Source organism: Protopterus annectens, chromosome 7.part0, assembly GCF_019279795.1.
Source record: "Protopterus annectens isolate FY-2018-M chromosome 7.part0, PAN1.0, whole genome shotgun sequence".
NCBI lineage: Eukaryota > Metazoa > Chordata > Ceratodontiformes > Protopteridae > Protopterus > Protopterus annectens.
In genome coordinates, this window is record NC_056739.1 from 252,496,930 (window position 1) to 252,521,552 (window position 24,623).

At 40.9% G+C, this 24,623-nt stretch overlaps 1 protein-coding gene across 1 annotated transcript in view; it reads left to right on the top strand.

Annotated features, from left to right (window-relative positions):
* The first annotated feature begins 703 nt into the window (after positions 1–703).
* Positions 704–24,623, top strand: part of LOC122805943 (extracellular calcium-sensing receptor-like) — a 125,726-nt gene continuing 101,806 nt past the window's right edge. Inside the window, exons 1-3 of the mRNA XM_044076188.1 lie at positions 704–804; positions 11,045–11,109; positions 11,212–11,336. Coding sequence (XP_043932123.1) covers positions 704–804; positions 11,045–11,109; positions 11,212–11,336 — 291 coding nt within the window. The remainder of the gene's footprint in view (positions 805–11,044; positions 11,110–11,211; positions 11,337–24,623) is intronic.

A 24,623-nucleotide genomic window follows, 5' to 3' on the forward strand; every position in this document is an offset into this window, starting at 1 on the left:
GGGCCTTAATGTGGCTTGTATACTATGCTGTGTATTCACTGACTCCAGCAGGTAGGACCAAGCAGCACAATGAGAATGAAGCTAGCAGGATGTTAGGTAAAGGCAGCTAGGAGCAGCAGGACGCATCGTGATGCCAGGATAGTTGGGGGCAGCAGGACATGTTGTGATGCCAGGATAGTTGGGAGCAGCAGGACGTGTCGTGATGCCAAGATAGTTGGGAGCAGCAAGATGCATCATGATGCCAGGATAGTTGGGAGCAGCAAGACGCATCGTGATGCCAGGATAGTTGGGAGCAGCAGGACGTGTCGTGATGCCAGGATAGTTGGGAGCAGCAGGACGCATCATGATGCCAGGATAGTTGGGAGCAGCAGGACACGTCATGAAGCCAGGATAGTTGGGAGCAGCAGGACGCATCGTGAAGCCAGGATAGTTGGGAGCAGCAGGACACCTCATGAAGCCAGGATAGTTGGGAGCAGCATGATGCATCTTGAAGCCAGGATAGTTGGGAGCAGCAGGACGTGTTGTGAAGCCAGGATAGTTGGGAGCAGCAGGACACGTCATGAAGCCAGGATAGTTGGGAGCAGCAGGACACGTCATGAAGCCAGGATATCTGGGAGCAGCAGGATGCATCGTGAAGCCAGGATAGTTGGGAGCAGCAGGACGCATCGTGAAGCCAGGACAGTTGGGAGCATTAGGACGCGTCATGAAGCCAGGACACTTGGCAGTGGCAGGACTTGTCATGAGGCTAGGACAGTTGGGAGTAGCAGGATTTGTGCGGCTAGGACAGAAGCACAGGAGGAACAGGCAAGTGGCAGAAATCAGAAAAGCTGAGGAGCTAACTGCACATTGAAGACAAATGACACACTGGTACTGACTTCACCTGTTTCTCTCTGGGTTTGAGTCTGCCTGTGTCAGACTCAGTAATTCCGTTTGCTGTCTTGTGCTTGGGTTTGAGTCTGCCTCAGACTCAGTAATCCCCATGGCTCTCTCTTGTGCTTGGGTTTGAGTCTGCCTCAGACTCAGTAATCCCCATTGTGATGTCTTCTGTGTTTGGGTTTGAGTCATCTGCTTCAGGCTCAGTAATCCCCATTGCTTTCTCTTGAGTTTGTTTGGGTTTGAGTCTGTCTGTCTCAGGCTCAGTAATCCCCATTGTGCTCTCTTCTGTGTTTGGGTTTGAGTCTGCCTGTGTCAACTTCAGTAATCCCCATGGCTCTCTTGTATTTCTTTGGGTTTGAGTCTGTCCACCTCAGACTCGGTAATCCCCATGGCTCTCGTGTGTTTCTTTGTGTTTGTGTCTGTCTGCCTCAGACTCAGTAATCCCCATGGCTCTCTTGTATTTCTTTGGGTTTGAGTCTGTCTCCCTCAGGCTCAGTAATGCCCATTGTGCTCTGTGTTTGGGTTTGAGTCATCTGCCTCAGCCTCAGTAATCCCCGTGGCTTTCCCTTGTATGTCTTGTGTGTCTACAGTCTTTTCTATGTCTATCTCATAGCTGTATTGTGTACTTCTGCAGTGTTATTATTCTGCATGTCAGTAACTGTCTTGTGTGATGGTGTCAGTTTATCTAATGCTGCTTGTTTCATTCTTGCCATATTACTGTCATAGTCTTGTGTTTGTGAGTGGTGTCTCAGTTCTGCTTTGTGGTAGTGCTGCCTTAGTCTTGTGTGGGTTTCTATTCAGTTTTGCAGTAGTTTTGTCCTGGTCTTCTCTGTACTGTGAGGGTGGATGCCTCTGTCCTGTGTGTCTGCATCTGTGTGGGTGTTAATATTCAGTCTTGTTGTAGTGCTGTTTCTATTATGTGTGGGTGTCTGTCCTGTGTGCAAGAGTCGGTGTAGCTATCTGTCTTGTGTCTCTGGTCAGTCTTGCTATAATTTTGTCTTTATCATGTGTGGGTGTCTGTGCTCTGTGCAAGAGTCTCTGTCTTGTTGTGTTTCACACCTGTGTGAAGGAGCCTGGTGTGGGCATCTCTGTTCAGCCTTGCTGTATTGCTGTCTTTGTCTTGTCTGTACTGTTTGTGGGAGCCAGTGTGGGTGTCTTTTTGTGGAAGTCAGTGTGGGTGTTGATACAGAGGCTTGTTGTAATGTAACAGCATTGCTACTAAATGCCAGTCAGTGTGAGTGTCTTTGTGAGGGAGTCAGTGTGGGTGTCTTTGTGTGGAAGTCAGTGTGGGTGTCTTTGTGTGGGAGTCAGTGTGGGTGTCTTTGTGTGGGAGTCAGTGTGGGTGTCTTTGTGTGGGAGTCAGTGTGGGTGTCTTTGTGTGGGAGTCAGTGTGGGTACCTTTGTGCGGGAGTCAGTGTGGGTGTCTTTGTGTGGGAGTCAGTGTGGGTACCTTTGTGCGGGAGTCAGTGTGGGTGTCTTTGTGTACAAATTACCCACCTCCTAAGCTCTGGCCACTCCCTTATTCCTACTCTAGTAACCTCTAACAAATCAGATACCATTGCAACCCAAATTAACTCCCACTTCATAAATTCCATAACCTCCCTAGTAGGCAACCAACCCAACACTCCTCTTACTCTCTCTGCATCTACTCCTGATAATCCTAACTTGTTCTGCTTTTCTCCCATTCAAACTAGATACATAAGATCTCTTCTAACTAAACCCTGTTGTCTGTCTGGCGATCATCTCCCAAATGAATTCCTAAAAATAGCAGCCCCGTCTATTGCCTACCTCATATCCAGCTTCATGACTCGATTTATTTCTGAACACTATGTTCCAACTCTATGGAAAATATCCCACATCATGTCTCTCCATAAAGGTGGCTCTTCCAATGAGATAACCAACTTCTGCCCTATTGCCATTCTTTCGCCCCAGGAAAAAAATCTTAGAAAAATGCATCTACAAACAGCTCTTTAACCATCTCCTCTCTAACAATCTCTTATTTAGTTCACAACACGGCTTCAGACACAAACATAGTACTTACACTGCTCTAATCTCTTTTACAAACACCATTCATCATCTCTTAAATGAAGGCAGCCAAGCAGTTTCCTCCATCTTTCTGGACATGTCAAAAGCCTGCGACACAGTCTGCCATCAACTTCTACTCAACAAACTCTCAACAATCAGCATCAGCTCAGCCACTTTGTCATGGTTCCTCAGCTATCTCTCCAATTGGCAGCAGGCCACCAATGGCAAAATACTCTATCCCTCCTTCTCCCCATCTCTGTTGGTGTGCCCCAAGGTTCTGAACTTGGCCCTCTCCTCTTCATATTATTCACAAACGACCTCAACACTGCAACCAGTCAGGCCACCACTGTCCAATATGCCGACGATGCCACCCTTATATGCTCCTCTCCCTCACCCCAAGAACTTCAATTAAAAATGCAATCAGCCTTACATAGCATAGAACAATATCTATCAGAACAGCAACTAATTCTCAACCCTACTAAAACCAAATTAATAATCTTCAAAAATAAAAAATACAAGCCTTATCACACCCCTCTTACAATACTCTCATCAAACGGAACCAATGTAGAACCCACAACCCATACCAAACTCCTAAGGGGTCACTAGTGAGAATCTAACCACTGCAAAACATGTATCTCTGACAATCAAAAAAGTCCACATCAAACTTGGCACCTTATACAGGGCCAGGCCATATCTTACTCACAGTGTCATGCTTACCTATTCTCACCAACCTTCACAAATCAGAACTAAACAAGTTAGAATCATGCTACCACAAAATTGTAAAGTTTGGCATGAATGCCCCACACAGGACCCACCACACTGCACTGTGCTTGCTCAACTAACATGGCTAGAATTCCCCAACCTCCTTGCTCACAACCAACTAACAATAGCCCATAAGTTAATTCATCAACCCTCTAACTGTCCTGCCCTCTCCAGTCTTCTCTAACCCTCTCTTAACCCGAGGTCCCTCAGATCCTCCAATAAACTTATGCTAAAGGTCACCCATTCCCACAACTAGGGGACTGCCTTTATGCCAATAAAATTACCAAACTTTGGAATACTTTCCCTCCTTCAATAAATAGAAATCCAAACCATCATAAGTTCAAACAGCAACTACTTAACTACCTAGCCAATAATTGGCTCTGCTCCTGTCTTACCCCTGGTTAAATCCACTATTGCTTTTCCCACCCTATCCCACTGCCGCAGCTTCTCATTCCATCCTTTCTTCCTAATATCTTTATCTTCCATCCCTCCTTTCTAATGGTGTTTTGGCTCCTCTCTTAAGTTACCATTTACACAACTCCAACCTCCAGGAATCTTAAACATTCTGGTCTAGCAATGATATTCTGTGTAACATGCAGTTAGTATACTCTATATTTTTGTACTAGCCGTTATTTAAGTGTTATACTATGCTGAGTGTTGTTTAACTTCATAGCATTATTGTTACCTGAATTACTGCTGTTTTATACTCAAAAGAATATATTGTACTTTTTTGGAGCTTTTCTCCCCGGGCCTCCACTGAAAATGGGCTCCTCACCCAGTCGGACTTTTCCTGGTTAACAAACGTAATAAATAAATAGATGCTCTATGGGACTGGCTACCTTGATGCGGTACAGAGGCTTGTTGTAATGTAACAACATTGCTACTAAATGCCAGGCATAGCTCTCAACATCATGGCACAAAAACACTGTACAAAGCCACAGATAATGAGATTATGGCCCCAAAGATCAGGACAAATTTTAAGTATTGCTCTTACAAATTTAAAAAGTTGCTAGAATAAAGGGTATTACCATGCATGTTCTGAAGGATATGAAGTTATACTTAAATGCCTGTCATTTAGTGAATTCAGTCATCAATGATTTGCCACAAAAAATTCAGAAAGATACAAATTTTGAAGAACAGACCAAAAATGAGTAACATCTGGACATTCTGTGAAAATCTGGACATTTGAGGAGTATGCCGTCAGTGTCTGCACCTGTGAGTGGCTACCTTGCTCTGGTACAGGGAGTTGTCATAATGTAACATTGGTACTAAATGCCAGTCAGTGTGTGTGTGCATCTGTGAGTGGATACCTTGCTGTGGTACAGGGGTTTGTCCATAATGTAACATTGGTACTAAATGCCAGTCAATGTGTGTACCTGTGAGTGGCTACCTTGCTGTGGTACAGGAGTTTGTCATAATGTAACATTGATACTAAATTCCAGTCAGTGTGTGTGTGTAAACCTGTGAGGGCCACCATGTTGTGGTACATGAGTCTGTCATAATGTAACATTGATACTAAATGCCGGTGTGCACCATGGCATATCATTTCTTAAGGATCTGAATGTAGTGACACTATAGTTTTTGTTAAATGGTGCTGGATGAGCTTGACAGGGAAGGGGGATGTTAAGGTAATGTGGTCAGGCTTTATATTCTCCTGAGAAGGGCCTCCAACTTGAAACTTGCTGGGGGCCCCCAAAATGCTAACACCGGCCCTGCTAACTTACTTTAGCTCACTTGTCCAGACAGGACTGGGTGATTTCCCCTGTCTTAGTGAAGGCTTGTATAACATCAGTGGTCAAGGACATGAAGGAATATGGCTTTCTGATTTCAAGCCAGTGATGGTAGCCTTCATAGTGTTGTAGGTGTGGGAGCACACAGACACAAATGAGGAGGTTATAGGATGCTCCTTCCATGATGCAGTTGCTCACGCTCACCAGACTCTGGATTATGACTACAACAAAAACACTCATTACCAGCAGGGACACAGACACCTTTCTGACTGCCTGGATTGTTTACCCTTTAATCAGACCTCATTGGGAGACTGTCTGGACAGGGCAATAACTGGGCTAGACTGATGGTCAAAATGCCAGGGGGGGTACAACCTAACAGGAAAATATTTGTTTTACGTATTACAACTTATAAATACTAGATGTGCAGATGTATTTCGCGTTATAGGTGTTATATTACAAGTTGTGCTTAATGAAATTCAGAGAGTTAGTCAAAGAAATTTTACTTGTTTTACCTGATTTCACTCCTTCTCAGTTCAATAACTGCTTATTGATTTACTATCATTAATATCCTGATCAATGTGATTTATTATACTTGTGGAATAAAGTATTACAGCATTATAGTGCAAAGGTGCTGGTTACTCAGGGATGTACTCAACTGCTTGAATTTAGTCACAAGTCTGAAACCCGAGTGACCAAACACCGCAAGAATGAGGTATTATGCCTAACATAACCAATGTGAACATTTTTATATACTGAATATTGCTTTAAAGACATGCAGGTTTTTAGTTCACAAATATTTTGTGCAGTTAAAAATGTTATAATTAAATTCCATTACCTTTCCTCCTGCTGCTGCTGTAAATTAAAATGTTTAAAACTTCCTTTCAGTAGGAAGCAAGCTTTATTTCCCGCTTGTGCTTGTCACAGTTTTAATAACTTATGTACTGAATTCATGTTCATTGCTGTGAACAGCTTGCATTCAGTGTGTCCTTTTGGACAAGTATGCATGAACAAGATTTGTCCTTTTAAGAAAGGCTACCACTGTGTCATTTTACCTTATTTCTTTTACAAGGTGTTAGAAGGAAATAAATGCTGTGCTCTATATGCAGGAATGTCTCTAGACTATAACAGAACTTAATGTCAGTGCTACTCCTAAATAATTTCTGACATTTTCAGATATGCAGTATGTACTGTTCCAGAAAAAAACTAGCAACACAGTTGTATATCAGTATAATTACACAAACTTTATGTTTAAAAAAACACATTTCATAGCATCAGGACTACTTTTTAAGCTTCCCCTTATTCTTTAATTCATCTATTTTCCAGGGATGTGGGCTAGTATGAAGCTCTTTTGAGCTATGGTCAGGGCACAAATGTACACAGCAAGTTTATATATAAAAAAAGCTGCAGCTGCTTAGGGCATATCCTCTAGCAGAAAGTTTCTCATCTTGCAGTGGTTATAAAATATATTAAAATGAAGGCTATATGATGTTTGCAAATTGTCTCATTGTTGCCACATAGCAGAGAGGGCGGCCACAGTAGTGCAGTGGTTAGCATTGCTGCCTCACAGCAAGAAGTTCTCCGGTTCAATCCTCAGCTTGGGTGTCTTCTGTGCAGAGTCTGCATGTCCTCTCTGTGGTCGCATGGGTTTCCTCCGTGTGCTCCAGTTTCCTCCCACATCCCAAAGACATGCTGCAGGTGGATTGGACACTCTAAAGTTGCCCTAGGTGTGAGTGTGTACGTGTGTGTGCCTTCTGTGGAAGGTTGGGTTCCGGGCTGGCAACTCGACACTGTAAAACTCCACTGCCAATCATGAGCGGACAAGGTGATCTGCTGTGGCAACCCCTAACCAGGAAACATCTGAAAGAAGAAGAAGTTGCCACATGGCAGAGAAAGTGTCTGAAGAAGGGGTCATGTATCAGTGAACACACCTGATAAAATCAAATCAATAAACAGATGTTTATTATTATTATTATTTATTATTTTTATTTCTATTGCTGAAGTACAAATTTGTGAGGGCAAGTTGTTAAAACAATTACATTCATGCATGCCATTAAGACAGCAATTTATCAAGGTAGTTGCGAATGCTGTTTTCATTACATCAGTTCAAAACAGTTATCTGTGGCAATGAAAAAAGTTTCCCCTATGGCTTAACTGTACCAGTGTCTTTTGAAAGACAATCGGGTTGTCATTCTGCAGTCTGAGACAGAAGAAAAAGAGTTTTAAAGCTAATTTGTTTGTCAGAGTTAAGTTGTAATGGAATTATAACTAGAAGTATGGCACATGTTAGTGAGGGAGGGGGCTTTTAAGTGTTCCAGCTGACAAGTGAGGATTTAGTATCTGCATATGATGGTGGTTTGGATTCAGATTGTATTGTGAGAAGAGCAGGGTGATAAGAGAAAGGGCATACTCCTTAAGCCTTGGAGTAAACACATTCTTGTCTAACGATTTATGTGCCTGTGTTTTAAGGAGAGATGGCAGTGTGCCTTATTAATGGCAATGTCTGGGCAGGCAGTAAATGTAGGCGAGGGACTGGGATAAAACCCAGGTGTTGGATTTTTCCATATGCTTAACTATCAGTTTTACAGGATTATAGACTGGAGGAAGGCTTATATTTAAACAGAAGAACAAAACCTGGGAAGATTGTTCCCCCCCTTTTTATGTCCCATTCATTAATGCAATCTCTGCTCTTTTGTACGTCTCTGAAGAAAACCCATAGCACAGTTCCATCCAGCAATCATTCTTCACACATTCAGGGAAGATTGATATGAACCGCAAATCTCCTGACATTTTCTCATCAGTCCCTCTATTCTAGCTGCAACATAGGAGGAGAGGGCCCTATAACACTGAATGAGTTATGTGGTGCTACCTCTGAACTCTAATCCTTGATCTACAACTGAGATTGTTAAACCTACTGAAGAATGTTTTGAAATATTCAAAGGGAAAAGAATCAATTTGTGATGACCAAAACGCACAGCTCTTTAAAGCATTATCAGGTTCTTTAGTATCATCCGTAGCTTCATAAACCATTCCACAGGACTGTCTGTATGCACAGTCCTTGCAAAGCCTGATAAAGATATTACAAGAGTTCAGAAGGGATACTCCCATACCAATTCTTAATCTAGTTATGAATCAGAATACATAAAAGAAACTCTGAAACACCACTGAATACATGGAGGCCAAACCATTGTGTAGGAAATGCTCAGAAGTGGATCACTGCAAGTGCAGAGTTTATAATTTTGGTAGGAAGTAGGACCTGCAATTTGAAATGCAACCTTAGTAAGTATTCTGTAGATCATCAGTGGTCCTGATGCCAAAATCAGGAACCTTCAGTTATCCAAACACAAATGAGTGACTGAGAAGAAACTAAATGCACAATGTACTTCAGATCTTCATTAAAGAATATTCCACACCGAAGACCACCCCCATACAAAAAGGAACATGAAGCTTGCATAGAGAGGCAATGGACAACCAGTTGTTATCACTAATGGAAAATCAGATTAGTGTTCCATGCCTTTCTTTTTACATTATCCATCTTCCTTGTAAGTACATATTTTAATCTGCCATTTTGCACCATTGTATTAAATATTCTACAAGTAATTTCAGGTGGTCTCCCATTAAGACTCCTGTTTTCCTTCATCTCTAATCTGTCAGCATTTTGCCTCAAAGTCACCATGGAATCTCCTCCTGCCATGTAAGGCACACACGCGTAAGTATCTTACCTTACTCTGATTTTACTGTTTGCTAACTTGTTATTTAGAAGCAATCTGCAAGATAAAATAACAAGTTGAATTAATACAGTCTGTATTTATACACTGTTTTTCATACAGAATAGATAGCAAAAATTAGTTCTGTGCCCTGTGTACTTCTATATTAGGCCAAAGATGTTGCCAAGTCACCATTTCTGAAGCCCATATACAATTTGCCTGCTTTCTTGAACATTGGATTGCTCAAGTTTTTATGAGTAGCTATGCAAGGATAATGCTGACCCTAACAAGGAAGGCATTAGTGCATAATCTTTTAAATATGGCCAAGCTCTCTCTGATGAAAACCTTCAGGAAATTGACCTGGCATCCCCATTGAAAGCTGTGAAAGTTATGGAAATTGAACAGGGAACGCACATGGGCAAATCCACATGACCAATAGGACTTTGTGTAAATATCTTGACTACTGAATACATCTACCAGTATGAACCTAGGAACAAGTGCTAAAACAGGTTCTGCAGGAAAACAAATCCATGAGTTCATATTGTGGCCTTCATCACTTTAGTCTTTTGATATTATAGTATTGAGATTTTCATTTTCAAGACTGTGAGCTTCCAGGTAGTGATAGTAAACTGTTTGGTTAATTGTGCTGAACCATAATGTGCTCAGCAAAGCCGCTCTCCCCACTCTGTAATCTGTCTACAGCAGTATCTCATGCACTTGACAACACACTGTAGTCATAGCTAAAATTACGCAGATGTGCTGTAGCCTTTTTCCTTACAAGTCACAGCATTTAAATTATGTGGTAGTAGCTGCTGTTATCTGTACAAAGTAGTAGTAGCAACTGACTGAGTGGCCATAGGTTACACAACTTTCACATTTTAGTGGTAACTCAATATTTGTGTGTACTTCCAAGCCCTGCCTACCTGCCCTATGGTTTACCACTGTAAAAGGCCATTGGTTACTCAGGAAAGGGTATTTCTAACCTAAAAGCTTGTACTGCAGACATGATGGCAATATTTGGAATAAAAGCAAAGTCATGATTATGTCTTGGTAATCCATTTTAGAGATTATCCACAACTACTCCTTGTGGCCAAGTGAAGGGATTTCTCAATTTGGGTATCTCAGCCCTCCTTTCATGTGAGAATTTACCACGATACAGAAATACAGTTTGCAGTCTCTGACCAAACAGATCCTTTACAGAGAAATAGTTTATATTCTGAACATATGTCTGCTAATTGTTGCTTGCTATTAATATATGTGTTTAGTAAAAAGAAGGTAACATTAATGAATACAGATTTTTTAGGTGTTGCTCTCAGGTCTCATGCTACTTCATTAAGACACCGAACAATAGTGCATTTAAAATATTTATTAGTAATGAATGAAATGTAGATTAGTACAGAGGGTTGACGTGTTAGTCTGCCATTCCAGTGGTATAGGGTTCGATTGCCCTCAGCCCTTGTTTGCCTACTGTATCACCATGAGCAACTCACTTAAGGTATTGGTCCTGCATCACCCCTGAAAAGAACTGTGTCTAGTGAGTATATCTGGTTAACAAATTGGTTAACAAATTGGTATTTGTACAACTGAAGTAATTATGGCATTTGCCACCAATGGAAAGTTTCTCTTCTTGGGAGCCTTTCTCTTTATGGACCCATTGAAAATGGGACATCTGCTTGGACTGTCATAGTTGACAAATACAGACATAGGTGTCCAAAGAACAGAACTTGTCAGAGATTTGAGATGCATGGCTAGGCTTAAAAAGGCCCTTGTGGTCGTTAGGTTCATAGGTGTTTACTAGGCTATGAACCTATAAATATATATGCATACATGCATTGTTAACTCTGCATCAACCTACACACATTAATTGATGAATATGCAATTGGTTTAGTAAAAGCTTCTAAAATAAAGCAGTATTTTTTTTTAATTTTTGCAATATCTTAACTTTAGGCTTGACACAATACCATACCAGGAAATTCTTACCATTGTTTTTGCAACTGAAGAAATAAACAGCGGTAAGACTTTATTGCCAAATGTCACACTGGGTTTCAGGATAATGGATTCATGCCTTTCAGCAGCTTTTGCTGTTATGTGTGCTTTATATCTGTTATCCCAAGGGGAAATTTTAGTTCCCAATTATAACTGCAACATGAAAATGAAACTGCCTGCCATTATTGCAGAGGAATATTCATCAGCAACAGCTTCAGTTGCAAGAGTGTTGGGCATCTATAGGTTTCCACAGGTGAGATGCATGTTATATATTAATCAAAAACATTATCCAAACCATGATTCATCTTAGGACTTAATTTATGCACAGTTATATTTGTTTCTTTGAAGAGTTGCAGTAGTAGCTTACAGATTCCAATCAATGGGCTAGTGCCCTGGATATACAATATTGCAGTCTCATGGAGAATGATAACCCACAGGAAAGACGGCCCTTTGGAGAGCAACAGGGCCTCCAAGGCCAAAGCTTCAATCAAGTCATTTTCACCACCATGTCTGCTACCACCAACTGTACAGCAGAGTGTACAAGTAACAGTGGCATCAGTAGCACAGTTCCCACATCGGGTGATACCCCCACAAAAATATATATTTAATGAGGTTACCAGTGCATTTTGAATTTGTGTCTTTTTCAACTATGGTTCATTTTTTAAGACAGTGAAATCTGATATGACAGGGATTATGGGTCAAGAAAATTACTAGATTGAGAGAATACATAAATGGTATACTGCTAACGATTTGTTTGTATGAAAGATCGCATGGCTGGTTGATGTGTATAACAGCATAACAAGAGCACAGAGTATCTATAAAACTTTTTTGGATGTAGACATACTGTGTGTTTGCTTGTATTACATACTTTTGAAATGGGTAATAAGTCTGTGGATTGCAAATGTTCTCAGAAATGCGAACATTATATGCAATTACAGCAAAATATGTACATCTGAAATTGATGTTAATTTGGATAATCCATTCTTTAATATATGGATAGCTTAGTGCACATGTATATATACACAACAACATATTGAGGGTGCACAACTTGTAATGGTATGGTTATACTTTGAAAATAAAATTTAAAAAAAGGCACTCAGCCCATTTTCAAATATATCTCTTTGGAAATAAATGTTGATTAAAAATAATTGGAGTGTTACTCACTTAAAACAAAGCCAATAACATGAATCAACTTTAGTCCGAGGACTATTGTAGTTTCAAACTTCTTGACTATATCACCATTATTATAGGCAGTTAGCAGGCTTGCATTCTAGAAGTTCCAAATTACCATCTGGTTAAGTGACTTGCTCAAGGTCACACAGAAGGTAAATGTAGGCTGAAGGGATCGAACCATGCACCACAGGGAGTGGCTCATTACCATCTCATAGCCTTAATCTTCTTTACTGCCAGACTAATTTAACTGTTTTTTTCATGTATGAGGAAGCTATTTAAAGAGCGGTATATTGGTAATGGAGAGATGTCACTCAGATTTGGGGTACAGACATGCTATGGTTTATTGGGATGCAGTAAGACTTTGAACTTGATCACTGGACCAGAGAAAATTTGCTGACATTTATGGAACTGAGGTTATGGAATGGCAATACCAATAAAGGATTCATACTTTTCCTTCTCACTGCCTCACGTACACAGACAACCCTCTCCTCTTACCTCTTAACACTCAGACTTGTGAGAGATGGACTTATATCACCAAACTGGAAGCTATGCACTCACCAGCTAAGATTGGACTCTGCTCAAGAGGAGAACTTCAACACCTGCACCACACCACATGGAACACATAGCCCTCCAGGACACCCACTATCACAGCTCTCACATAAAAACACAAACCACACACCCACCTTTAAGAAGGCTCTCAATAGAAATTTACCCAAACAGCAGAGACTTCCAAGACAGAAACACACTCGACCACCACAACATAGCACAGACCACAGGACACATAGCTCATCTCCACAGTGTGCCCCTCAACCTAAGTCTCTAAGGCTAAACACCTTGCGCAATACACCAATCATAGGTGACTCAATAGTGAGGCACACAGATTTCCCACTCACTAGGCTGAATAAGGAAAAGGTAACAATCAGGTGCCAGAATCCGACACATAACACACATACTCAGGTCACTCCACAACAAGTACAAGTATGACTCCATCATCGTTCATGTGGGTTTGAATGACCTGAGATGCACCTCCCTGGACTACGTGAAAAGAGACATGGTGGAGCTCTTGGATTATGTGGCACAGGCAGGTATGACACTAGCCCTGAGCAGTATCCTACGGTCAACAAGAATGATACCGCAATACAAACAAAAAATGATTAATGTCAACAATTGGCTAAGTTTCTGGTGTCATTCTAAGTGGATCAAGTATCTGTCTGCTTGGGATGACATGATTGACAGACTTCGATGCTTTGCCAGAGATGGCCTGCATCTGTCACCCCTGGGTTTCTGGGTACTGGCTAAAGATCTTGCCACCCCTATAGTGCTTTTTTAGGCAGTGTTCCAAAGACCAAATTACCTACATAACAGCTATAAATAAATGCATTCTGAGGGTCATGCTGCTCAGTCCGAGAAGTCTAAATCTCAAGATGCACTCTCTCGAAGCACTCCTCAAAATGGAGAACACCGACATTTGTGCTGTAATGGAGACCTAGTTTAAAGTGGCAGAAAGCACCCCTGTGCTACCAGGCTATAACTCATTCCACAGCTTTCGGCCCTGAAACATGGAATGAAGTTCCCAAGGCAGTGGTGTCTCCATATTCATAAAGGATATGCACACCTCCAGTCTAGCAGCCCAGCATAATGGATCTGAGATACTTCAGGTACAACTAACATTGGGTAAGACGTCAATCCAGGTCATAGCCTGTTATAGGTCCCCAACCATGTCCCTAGACTGTCACTCCACATTCCAAAGCACCCTGGAATCTATCAAGTTCCAACCCAACACTCTCTTTCTAGGCGACTTCAACTACCCTTCCATCAACTGGGAAAACTACTCCAGCACCAATACACTGGCCCAATGCTTCCTGGAATTCATAAATTCCCTGGACCAGCTCATTCTGACCCCCACTAGAGCAAGCAACATCCTTGACCTGGTTATTACTAACATGGGCAACCATTACTCTGCACCAGTAGTCAATCCCTCCCTGGTCAAATCCGACCATAAACTAATTACCTTTGTAATCCACATCTCACCCACAACCCCACAAAGGTAACTACCTTGAAAAACCTCTCCAAACTGACTTTGGACTCTAAAATCAGAGGTGGTTAACTTCACGGGATCCATGCCAATGGAAAATAGCTGCATGACTGCAGAATCATACACCAATGCACTGTACAAACATGTACACAAATGCATGGAATTAGCCATACCCAACAGAACCAAGATGCTCTCCTCCAAAAAAGGAAGCCAAACTGGTGGTCCCCTGAAATTAATAAACTCTACAACAGAAGGAAGAAACTGTTGCAGAAAAAGGTGAAGTCCCAAGACTGGAAAAAACTCCCTTATTAGCCTCAACAAAAAGTTGAGATCCCTCATCAAATCCTGTAAAGCCAGCTGTGAAGGTAGAATTGCATCAGGCACTAAAAACAATCACAAAGCCTTCTATAGCTATATCAAGAAACCTCCACGGCAATACCCAGATTTGTTCTGTAATACTGCACAATGGTACCTCCTATACTCAGCCAGTAGATATTGCCAACATACTGGCTGATAGATTCAGTGCCAGCTTTACCCATCTCTCCCCCCTAAAGGACCAGTCACAATACTGGAAAAATGCTAGGCACCCAGCATTACTGCAGCACAGGTTAAAGCTGCATTGCCCAAGGCCAAGAATACAGCTTCCATGAGACCCAATAATATTCCTGGCTGTGTTCTACATGAACTACAAAGTGAACTGGCACCACATCCATGTGCCCTGTTCAGTCACAGCCTCACTTCAGGCTTTGTCCCTACCAAATGGCGCAGTGCTACAGTCATCCCTCTCCATAAAGGGGGAGCAAATACAGATCCTGGGAAATATCACCCCATTAGCCTGACGAGTTTGATATGTAAAGTTATAGAGCGCATCATAATGGACCTAATTAACAAAGATAAAGGAAATCTCCACACTCTAGATCCCACGCAATTTGGCTTTGTGAAAGGGAGATCATGCCTGCTCAACCAGGTTGACTTCTTTGAGTCAGTCACCAGGGCTGTGGATGAAGGTAAGGCAGTGCATACAGCCTACCTCGATCTGGCCAAGGCCATTGATCCCATTCCTCACACGGGAATTATTGATAAACTCACCAAACTAGGCATCAACCCCTATATCACTAGGTGGGTTGCAAATTGGCTCATATATAGAACACACAGTGTGAAAGTAACAGACTCCAAGTCAGACTGCTGACCAGTCACAAATGGAGTCCCACAGGGATCAGTCCTGGGTCCTCTCCTGTTTGGCATCTACTTTTCAGTAGTCCAGGCCAACACGGAGGGACTCTGGCTGACCAAGTTCGCAGATGACTGCAAGCTGGGAACCATTATTAACTCCCCAAGTGATGCAGACATCCTACAGAAATGCATCACGGAGACCAATAACTGGTGCTTAATGCTAAAAAATGTGTCGTCATCCCCTTTGGTAACAACTCAGTTTCCCACTAATTACCACATTGATGGGAGCCCACTGAACACTGAAGGTGTTATAAGAGATCTGAGGATGCAGGTTGACAGCAACCTCTCCTACGACCACCACATTGCCACTGTGGTCAAAAAGTCCTTCTGTGTGGCACATCTCATTACCAAGGGTTTTGCATCCAGGAAGAAAGAGGTCATCATCTCTCTCTCTACGCTTCCCTCATTAGACCAGTCATCGAGTATAATGCCCCATTTGGCATGTACCTCAATAGACACCTGCAACAGCTGGATAGGCTACAGAAGTACCTCACAAAGAGGATCATAGGCATTAAACACATGTCCTACACGGACAGACTCAAAAGACTCCAGCTATTCTCTGTCTCAAATGGCTTACTTAGAGGTGATTGCTGCTTGACTTACAAAGCCATGTCTGACCCAGCTCTGTTAGAAATGCTACATCTAACGAAATCCCAATCCCTCCGCACCACACACTCCAGAGACCTCAACCTCATTACCAAAATCAACAGAACAAGCTCTAGGGACAGGTTCCTTACCCAGAGACTGCCCATGCTCCATGTCAAGCAGAGCACCTCGCTGACCCACTTCAAGAAAAATCTTGATGAGTGGATGGCTAATAGAAAGATAGAGCCACTGGGAACTAACGTCGGGCAGCATGATGCCAGGGCACTTCTATGGGTTAGGCTTGTAAAAGCTCCAAGGCCATTAGCCTAGTACACACCTATGAACCTATAATAGGAAACTTAATTTGGAGTTAGTCACTTTATTCTCAGCAAAAGCTTCATACACTTCCTTGTCTGTACATTATCTTTGAATCTAACCTAAACACTGAAACTACTACTTTGAGTGTCCATAAAGTTACTCAAAAGCAGACTTCATTTGGCAGTTTTACAGAGGCACACTCATGCGTACATATATACACACACACACACACACACACACACACAGACACACACACGCACACACACACACACACACACACACACACACACACACACACACACACACACACACACACACACACACACACACACACACACACACACACACACACACACACACACACACACTGGAGCTTCAGCACCACATCGTAATTATATATTTTTAACAAGAATCTTCTCTGACATATGAATGCCCCTTCTTACAGTGCATGATACTTGTTTTATATCCAACCTGCCTGGGTGGAGAGAATTCTGTTATTCCGATGTAACAGATTTTCACTCAAGGTTTCCCCTTCCCAAAAAGGTGTTAGTCTCCACAGTGTGATTCTATTTTGCCATTGCTTGTCTTTCAAATCAGTTTCAGAGAGTCTAGAAAAGAAATCTGTTGCCTTGCATTTTTTTTAAACAGCTCATCAACTTTGAGATTTTGTTTTCCTTTGTTAGCTGCAAGATATTAAATACTTATGATGCTTCTAACAAACAGCAGGAATATTCTTCCTTTTATAAGGCAGTATTTCATAACTTTGGATAAGATGGGAAAAAATGAACAGAGAAAAAGGAAGTGAACAAATGAAAACTGACATGCAAGATACCAAGATGAGAGTTGAAGGAAATACATAAGAAGATTAGACCAAAAACAGAGAACTATCAGAAAAAGGTCCAAGACAATATGACTTTTCTTGAAATAAAGTTCAGTTGCCTAACAGTTTGAGATTAAAATTAAATAGCTAAACAGTGTGAGGGCTTGAGTTGGAAAACTGCAGATATAGCATCCCGGGTTCTGTTTTATGAAATCTGAAAAAAGTATGTGGTGGGGGGGGGTGAATATGCTTCCTATTCTCTCTCTGACACACACAGTCCTTTTCTTAATGATAGCATTTTTGAATTCACCAGCCACCAGTGTGGTTGAATATTCTTAGTTCTGATTCATTTATGGTAATTCCATCCAAAGCATTTTGGCATTACTACATGCTTGTGGAAGCAGAACAAGAGTACACTTGGTGTAGTCAGTTAATAAAAACAGGGCTTTTAAATTACTCTGAATTATTGTACTTTTACTTAGTATTTCAGACAGTGTGTATTCAAAATCTAATCAATGTTGGGTCTCGCACTTAAGCAGGTGCTACAAACAGTTTTAATTCTGGAGCATACTCAATCCTTAGAAGATCATTGTGTTGTAGACTGTGTGTTTTTAATTTCAGTGGTTATTTCTAACTGTTCAAGCTATATTTTTTTTGGGGGGGGGGTTTCGAGAACATGTGCGGTGTCAGTAACAGCAAATTAGTTCAGTGGTTGCCCATGTGATTTATATGTATTGGAGAATATTGGAATGATGCCTTGCTGGGATGATAGCATTACAATTAAACAATTTAACCAATGATCATGCAGTGATTAGGTAATTTAGCAACAATCATTACCTCTATTTTGTAGCTAGATGTGGGGAGTAATAACTGGACAAATTACTCTGCTGGGGGGGGTCATGATCAATTTCATTGAGAAGCAGCAGCAAGGAATGTGAGGAAATGGTCTTTTGCAAACATTCATTCACTTCCTGAATGTTTCTTATCTGTCGTATATGGAATTTTTATAGTTTGAGATAATGACGTAATGAGAGAACATCAGTGGGCATAACCAAGGCTTCTGTTATGGCTATAAAATGCACTATTGGCAGCAGTTCAAGATTGAAAATATAAGGGATTCATTAGACGGTCTTGTTAAATTTGTACACAGTTCCCAATCCTTGGTTTTAGGTGTTCCAAAGGAGGACGGTCATCAATGTCCCTTGTCTGCTCCCTAGGTGATAAATTTCACAAGGATGACAGCCAGTACAATCAGTGGCAAACACATAATGAGAAGCTATGGTATATTCATTGTGTGAGTCAACCAAAGGTTTGAAAGTCCCTTTCATTCCCAATTAAATTGAATGGATTTGGCCCAGTGACAATAATGGCCCTACTATCTCTTAAACTTTCCCTGTGGTGTCTGTGTTGTGCTACCAGCAGAGAGGAAGCATACCTTCACCCATAAGACTGCCTGGCCTACATGCAATACAGACAGATGCTAGCAGCACAAAGCCAGTCTGGTCATATATTCCAATTTGGCATCTGGGTGACCTGTGTTGTAGGTGTAGCTAGATCCTTTTTCCGTGGACTGATGAACACTCCCATCCTCTCTGCCCAACCATTCAAAATATCCAAGCTACCAACAAAACTTTGATGACTTGGGAGATTATGAAATGGTCATTTTTAATTCTTTTTATTACAAAATGGAGCACTTACTGATCAAGTTTTTTGAAAGATGGAAGAGGTTAAGAGTGAGTGTTAATCCCACCGAAATAGAATGTCAACAGCAAATGAACAAAGATTAAGAGATTTTTTTTTTTTTTGGGGGGGGGGTAGGGAGTCTTTAAGAGTTAGGAGTATAATGTGGTCTTCTGTCAGGGGTGGCTTTATGATATGGTATTCTCTTAAAGGAATCTGTGTGTAAATGTAGGTGTGGTCAAATTATTATATAATTTCTTGGAGATTTTATTAAGACTGGCAGCATTTTTTTGCGTACAGATAGTGCAAGTCCTGTGTTTGGCTGAGTTGTAAAACTGAAGCTGGGGAAGCAAGAATGGGGTGGAAATATAAAAAAAGCAAACCATGTGAGTGCCAGTATAGGTCTATAGGTGTGTACTAGGCTGACAACCACTGGGGCCATTTTAAGCCTATCTATGAATCCCAAAGTTCTGATAAGTTCTTATACCCTTACTGATGTAAACAGGGGCTTGCGAGATGAAACATTTACAAGTAGAGGTGAGGAACATTAAACATTTAGTGGTTGCTGTGCCCATTCAAGACATAGGAGATAAACCAGTGGTGAACTTCCAGTTCCTCATCCAGTTGACCAAGTCACACTTGGACTGGGCTAGGGAGAACTCTGCTTCACATGGAAGGGGAGTCCATTCCAGAGAAGGGATACACTCTGGGATACTTATCTGTCTGTACAGCAGGTCCTAATTGTATCCTAGGCAATGTTTTAAATGACTTTAGAATGGGTAATTCTAGTGCTGTTTGTTTTGCAGATATGAAGGAAGTCCATTAGAATGGGTTCTGCTGATGCCTTGTATGCTAGGCATAGATCTCCCCTCAAGAGCCTATAGGAGACTTTACAGGGATTGGGATTTAAGGTGGTCTATGTAGAACATATTTAAACTCTGTAGTCTTTTATTGAAGAACGTCTGTAGATGTTGCAGTTGTTGGATGTGCCCATTTAGGTTCATTCTCAACACAGTGCTGTATTCCATGATGGATCTGAGGAGTGTCAAATACAGTGGAATAATGACCTCCTTGGACCTAAATGCCATACCTTTGTTTATAAGTTGTACAACATAGGACTTCCTTACTAACATAAGCTCACAATTGGCTAGATTACAGTCTATTTGTGTCCTCAAGTCCCTGACTAATGACTTGTTATTTAGAGGTGTGCTGTCATTGTGGTAGTTACTGGGGGTGGCAGACACTTTTCTACTCACCTCCATATTATACAACTCTCCTATCCTAACCAATCTCAACTCCTCTCTATCATAGGTTCATACATTCATAAGTACTATGCAAGTTGCTCTTGCAGACCATTTTAAGCTTAGCCAGTCTCCTCTTTGTGCTCAGAATAACCCAGACCATTTGGTTATGGATTGGCTTTACCCATCCCATGGTCAGTTACATACTACTACTAACTGGAATAACTGGGATCATACCACTGATAATCTGAGTTGACGCACACAAGAGATAAAGTATTTAGGAGATGCCTCTGTTCATTAGTAGTACAGGGGGCAATCCTGGGGTGAATTTTATTTTCTCATTCACAGATCTATGTTTTTCTTGATTATAGACAAGGTTGAACTTTGTTTTACGTGGATGGGTAGTCTGCTACACAGCAGCAATATCCTCTGTGAGATATACTTGTCCCTCCAAACCATTCTGTTGATGTTGCAGAAGAGATTTACATTCCTAGACAAAGAATTTCTGATGCCAATTGACTTGCCGATAAGCAGCAAATGAGTCAGTTGATGCCTTCTATGCTAGACACAGGCCACCTCTTAGCAGTCTGTAGGATAGATAGTATAGTGGTAGGACATGTTGTTTAGGCCTTGTACACCTTTTGTAAGGTCTCTGTTGGAGTTCCACTCATTGGCATGTATCTGTCCAGACACATGCAAAGTGGGAATTATATTCAATGATTGGCCTAATGAGGGCGGAGTAAAAGGGAGCAAGGGCATCCCTAGATCTAGACACACTCCCTTTGTTTATAAGCTGTGCAATATAGTAACTTTCAACAAATTTCAGTTTCAACAAATTTAATAAATAAAAATTAATAATAATAATTAATTTAATTAATAATAATTTCACGAAATGTAACGAATAAAAATCAATAAATAAATAAATAAACTTTCTTACAATAGACACATCGGTCAAACGTTAGGTCACTGTCCACGTAAATTTTCAAATCCCAAACAAGTGGGTCAACTCTTAGGGGTGTATTGTCAATGTGTTAGTTCCCTAGGGTAGATAACTTAATAATGCTTTTTTGGCATTTAGTTTCAGTCCATGATTTTGGCACTAGTTATTTATTTGGAACAAACCTTCCTTCAGGATGGCCAAGTCATTTGGGCATTTAATGATTGATCCTAGCTTGCAGTCATCTGCAAACTTAGCCATCAGGCTCAGTGGACTTGCTCTGTTAACAATGAGCTCTGCACACAACCATTTATGGACATTGAGGTTGCAGACAAAGCTAAAAGAATGCCTTATAGTAGTCCTTGGCCTGGGAGGCCAAATTTTCTCATATTTGGCTTTGGTAGACTCTTTGTCCTCAGAGTTTTTGTTTAGTTTTAGGACATTTGTTTCCTGCTGGAAGCTACAGCTCATGATTTTGCAATGATTTTCTTCCTTCTGTTCTATAGACTACTGATGCTGTGATTCCACCAAGGTGGTTTGTTTTTTGAGATAGGTCTGTACTTATTCTGAGTGGGTACATCTGCCTCTATGCAGCTATTAAGTTAAGATGTTTGTATAGGGTTTCTGTGAACATGCATAGGCATGTACAGATGCTAGCATTATCTAGGGTGAGGGGAGTAGAGTTTCTTGTTTAGATTCCTGGCACTGAGCAGTAGCACCTTTAGATTTTAGATTTCTTGGTTTTGATTTGTTATGTTGGAAGTATTGTCAGTAATGTTAAGGGACTTGCAAGTTCTAAAGCCGACACCTGCAAGAATCCATAAGGTGTCCCCACAGTAAGTTACTGTTTGACACCTGTTACCAAGAGGATTAAAGCCATACATAACTTAACAGGAATAGGCACACCATGCATACCCCCCAACCTTGATTCTTCTTGTGCAGGTCCCTTACATTCTCCCATTCCACATAGGAGCAGTTCAGCACAGAGTTCTGTGAGGTGGTATTTACATTACATGCTACCTGTAACATGCAACTTTTGTAATCACTGGCCCTGATGGTGGCTAATAAACACATGCTGCAGCACAGCTGCTGCTGAAGGTAATCCAAACAATACTCACTGCGAAGAAACTAGACATGTTCATCTGTCCTAGCATGTCTGGCTGAAGTTTTGTACATAATTTCAGATTAACTTGTGTATTATATCCCAGCATGAATAGCTGTGATATTGTAAATAAGTTCCTACATATTGATTAATGCTCTATTTGTATAGGAAGTTATAAAAATTGAACAGTGTCCTTTTACATGTCTAACTGCCCATGTTTGCAAAGGAGATCCTAAATGCAGGCTGTATCAGAGACAACTGATCTGCAGATGATGATATCTAAATGTTTCCATTTGCTCTGTATTTACTGTCAGAGACTGAAAGATAGGAAAGAACTTTAATAAACAACTGTCTGTTGATTTTCAAACAATGAAATGAAAATGAGAGCTGCAACAGTTGTGACAGTTAACCTAGTCTATAAAAGAGCCTGCTGAAGACAGTTAAAGTCAGTTATAGTAGTTGTTCAGTTGAGTTCACAGTTCAATTCAGTGAACAGTACACAGTTGTACTGAGCAGTGGATACCCAAAGGACTCACCAAGAACTGTAAACCTGCCTTTGCTCTGTTGTGATATTTAGTTTAGATCAGGGATAATGTTCTTCAGTTAGATCGGAAATTATAGGTAGATTAATCAGAATTTTTCTAAAGGCTGGATTGCAATCCTTCAAAATTAATTTCATTTTTCTGGTGATAGAATTTTGTTTGTTTATTGAAATTACGGTTTTCTTTTTTAATTATAATTAAATATTTTTATTATACTACATTGTGACTGATCAATTAATGTATTATTTAGTGATTTGAGAGTACTTACACCTGCTTTGATAATTCCCAGGCCACTCTGAAAGCTTGGCTGCTTTATGCCATTTTCTACCATTTGTTTTATACCTAATTTTAATAACTAGACACCCCTTTGAAAGGACATGTAGATGCTCTGGTTGGTGGCAGCATCTTACCGTATCACTTGGGGGAAGGGATATAGCCAGAAATCCGTGTCAGGTTTTCCCAGAAGTGTTTGGATATGTGAGATTTAAGTGTGAGTGTATCACAAATCTTAAACTGGGACACATTGCTCTGGAGTGTGTAATAAGGAGCTACATTAGGAGCAGACAGAAGTATACAGTCCAGTTCCAGGTTATAGAGCTTGTTCCTGTTATGCTGTTTGGGGAAATTGTGAAATATTACTCCTGTTTAAATGACGGTCTCACACTGGGGTCAGTAGTAAGGATTTAATTTTCTTAGTTATTGACCCAGGATAGGCGAGGACGTCACATTAGTGGTGGCAGTTCAGTGGCATATTAGCCGGACGTCACACTCACCAAGAGTCACATCAACAAGGAACATGCCATGTTGCAGGGTGCTCATCATGTTATACATTTCTGAATGCCTCCCACACCGAATGCCATTATTTGCATACACAATGACTGATCTGTGTGGATTTCCTCCTTTTCTTGACAATATAGATGCTGTACTATCCTGCTCCTTGTGAGTGAGTGAGTGAGTGAGTGAGTGAGTGAGTGAGTGAGTGAGTGAGTGAGTGAGTGAGTGAAAAATTCAGATCCACCCTGTGCTTTGGTGCTTTGCTCATTTTCAGCACACACAGTGCCAAATGTTCGAGTCTCATCCAAGAACCATTTCATTTGATCATATTACGTAAGCAGTTTTAGGGGCAGCTCTACATCAGACAAGGATGGACTGGCGGTAGTGTCCAATTTTGACAGACCACTAACTTTTGCAGATTTGATGTTGTTAATGTAGGCTCTTAGAATACTATGGTATGCATCTGATATCAATTTTTATTTCTAAATAAAAATGTGTCATAATATTAACATTCACGTGTTCAGAGTCTGGTATTTATTAAAACCAATTTAATGTGGGCATATTGCTGCATTATTATCCTTACTTCTCTCCCCTGACTCAAAGACAATCACATTTTTTGCACCTCTTCCACCATATCACAGCTTACTGTCTGGGTTATTTATGGTTTATCAAACCACAAAGCTTAAGATTTTTCATTTCCTCATGATCCAAGACATGAGCTTTCAGATTTTGTTATGACGTGAGTGCAAAACAAATAATTCCCATGTTCTTTATCTCAGCTATACTAGAATGCATTTTTTGTTACATTGGAATTAGTGGAGATTTGTATACTATCTGGCATCACCTTGCCCTGTGAGGCTAATGCCAGGCATTGCATTAACTTGTATGGCTGATGCCATGCTCTGCAAATTTGGTTTAGCATTGTGGGCTATCCCAGCTGATGGGTCAAATATACCTATCCTGACACCCTTAACAGTCAGACTGTTTGCAGTCTTTGTGCCAAAGAGACATGTTGGAAGGCAAACTATATCATATTTACACAAATCAGGTAGGTAACCTAAACATCGCTAAACAAGCATAACTGAACTGATTCTTTGCAA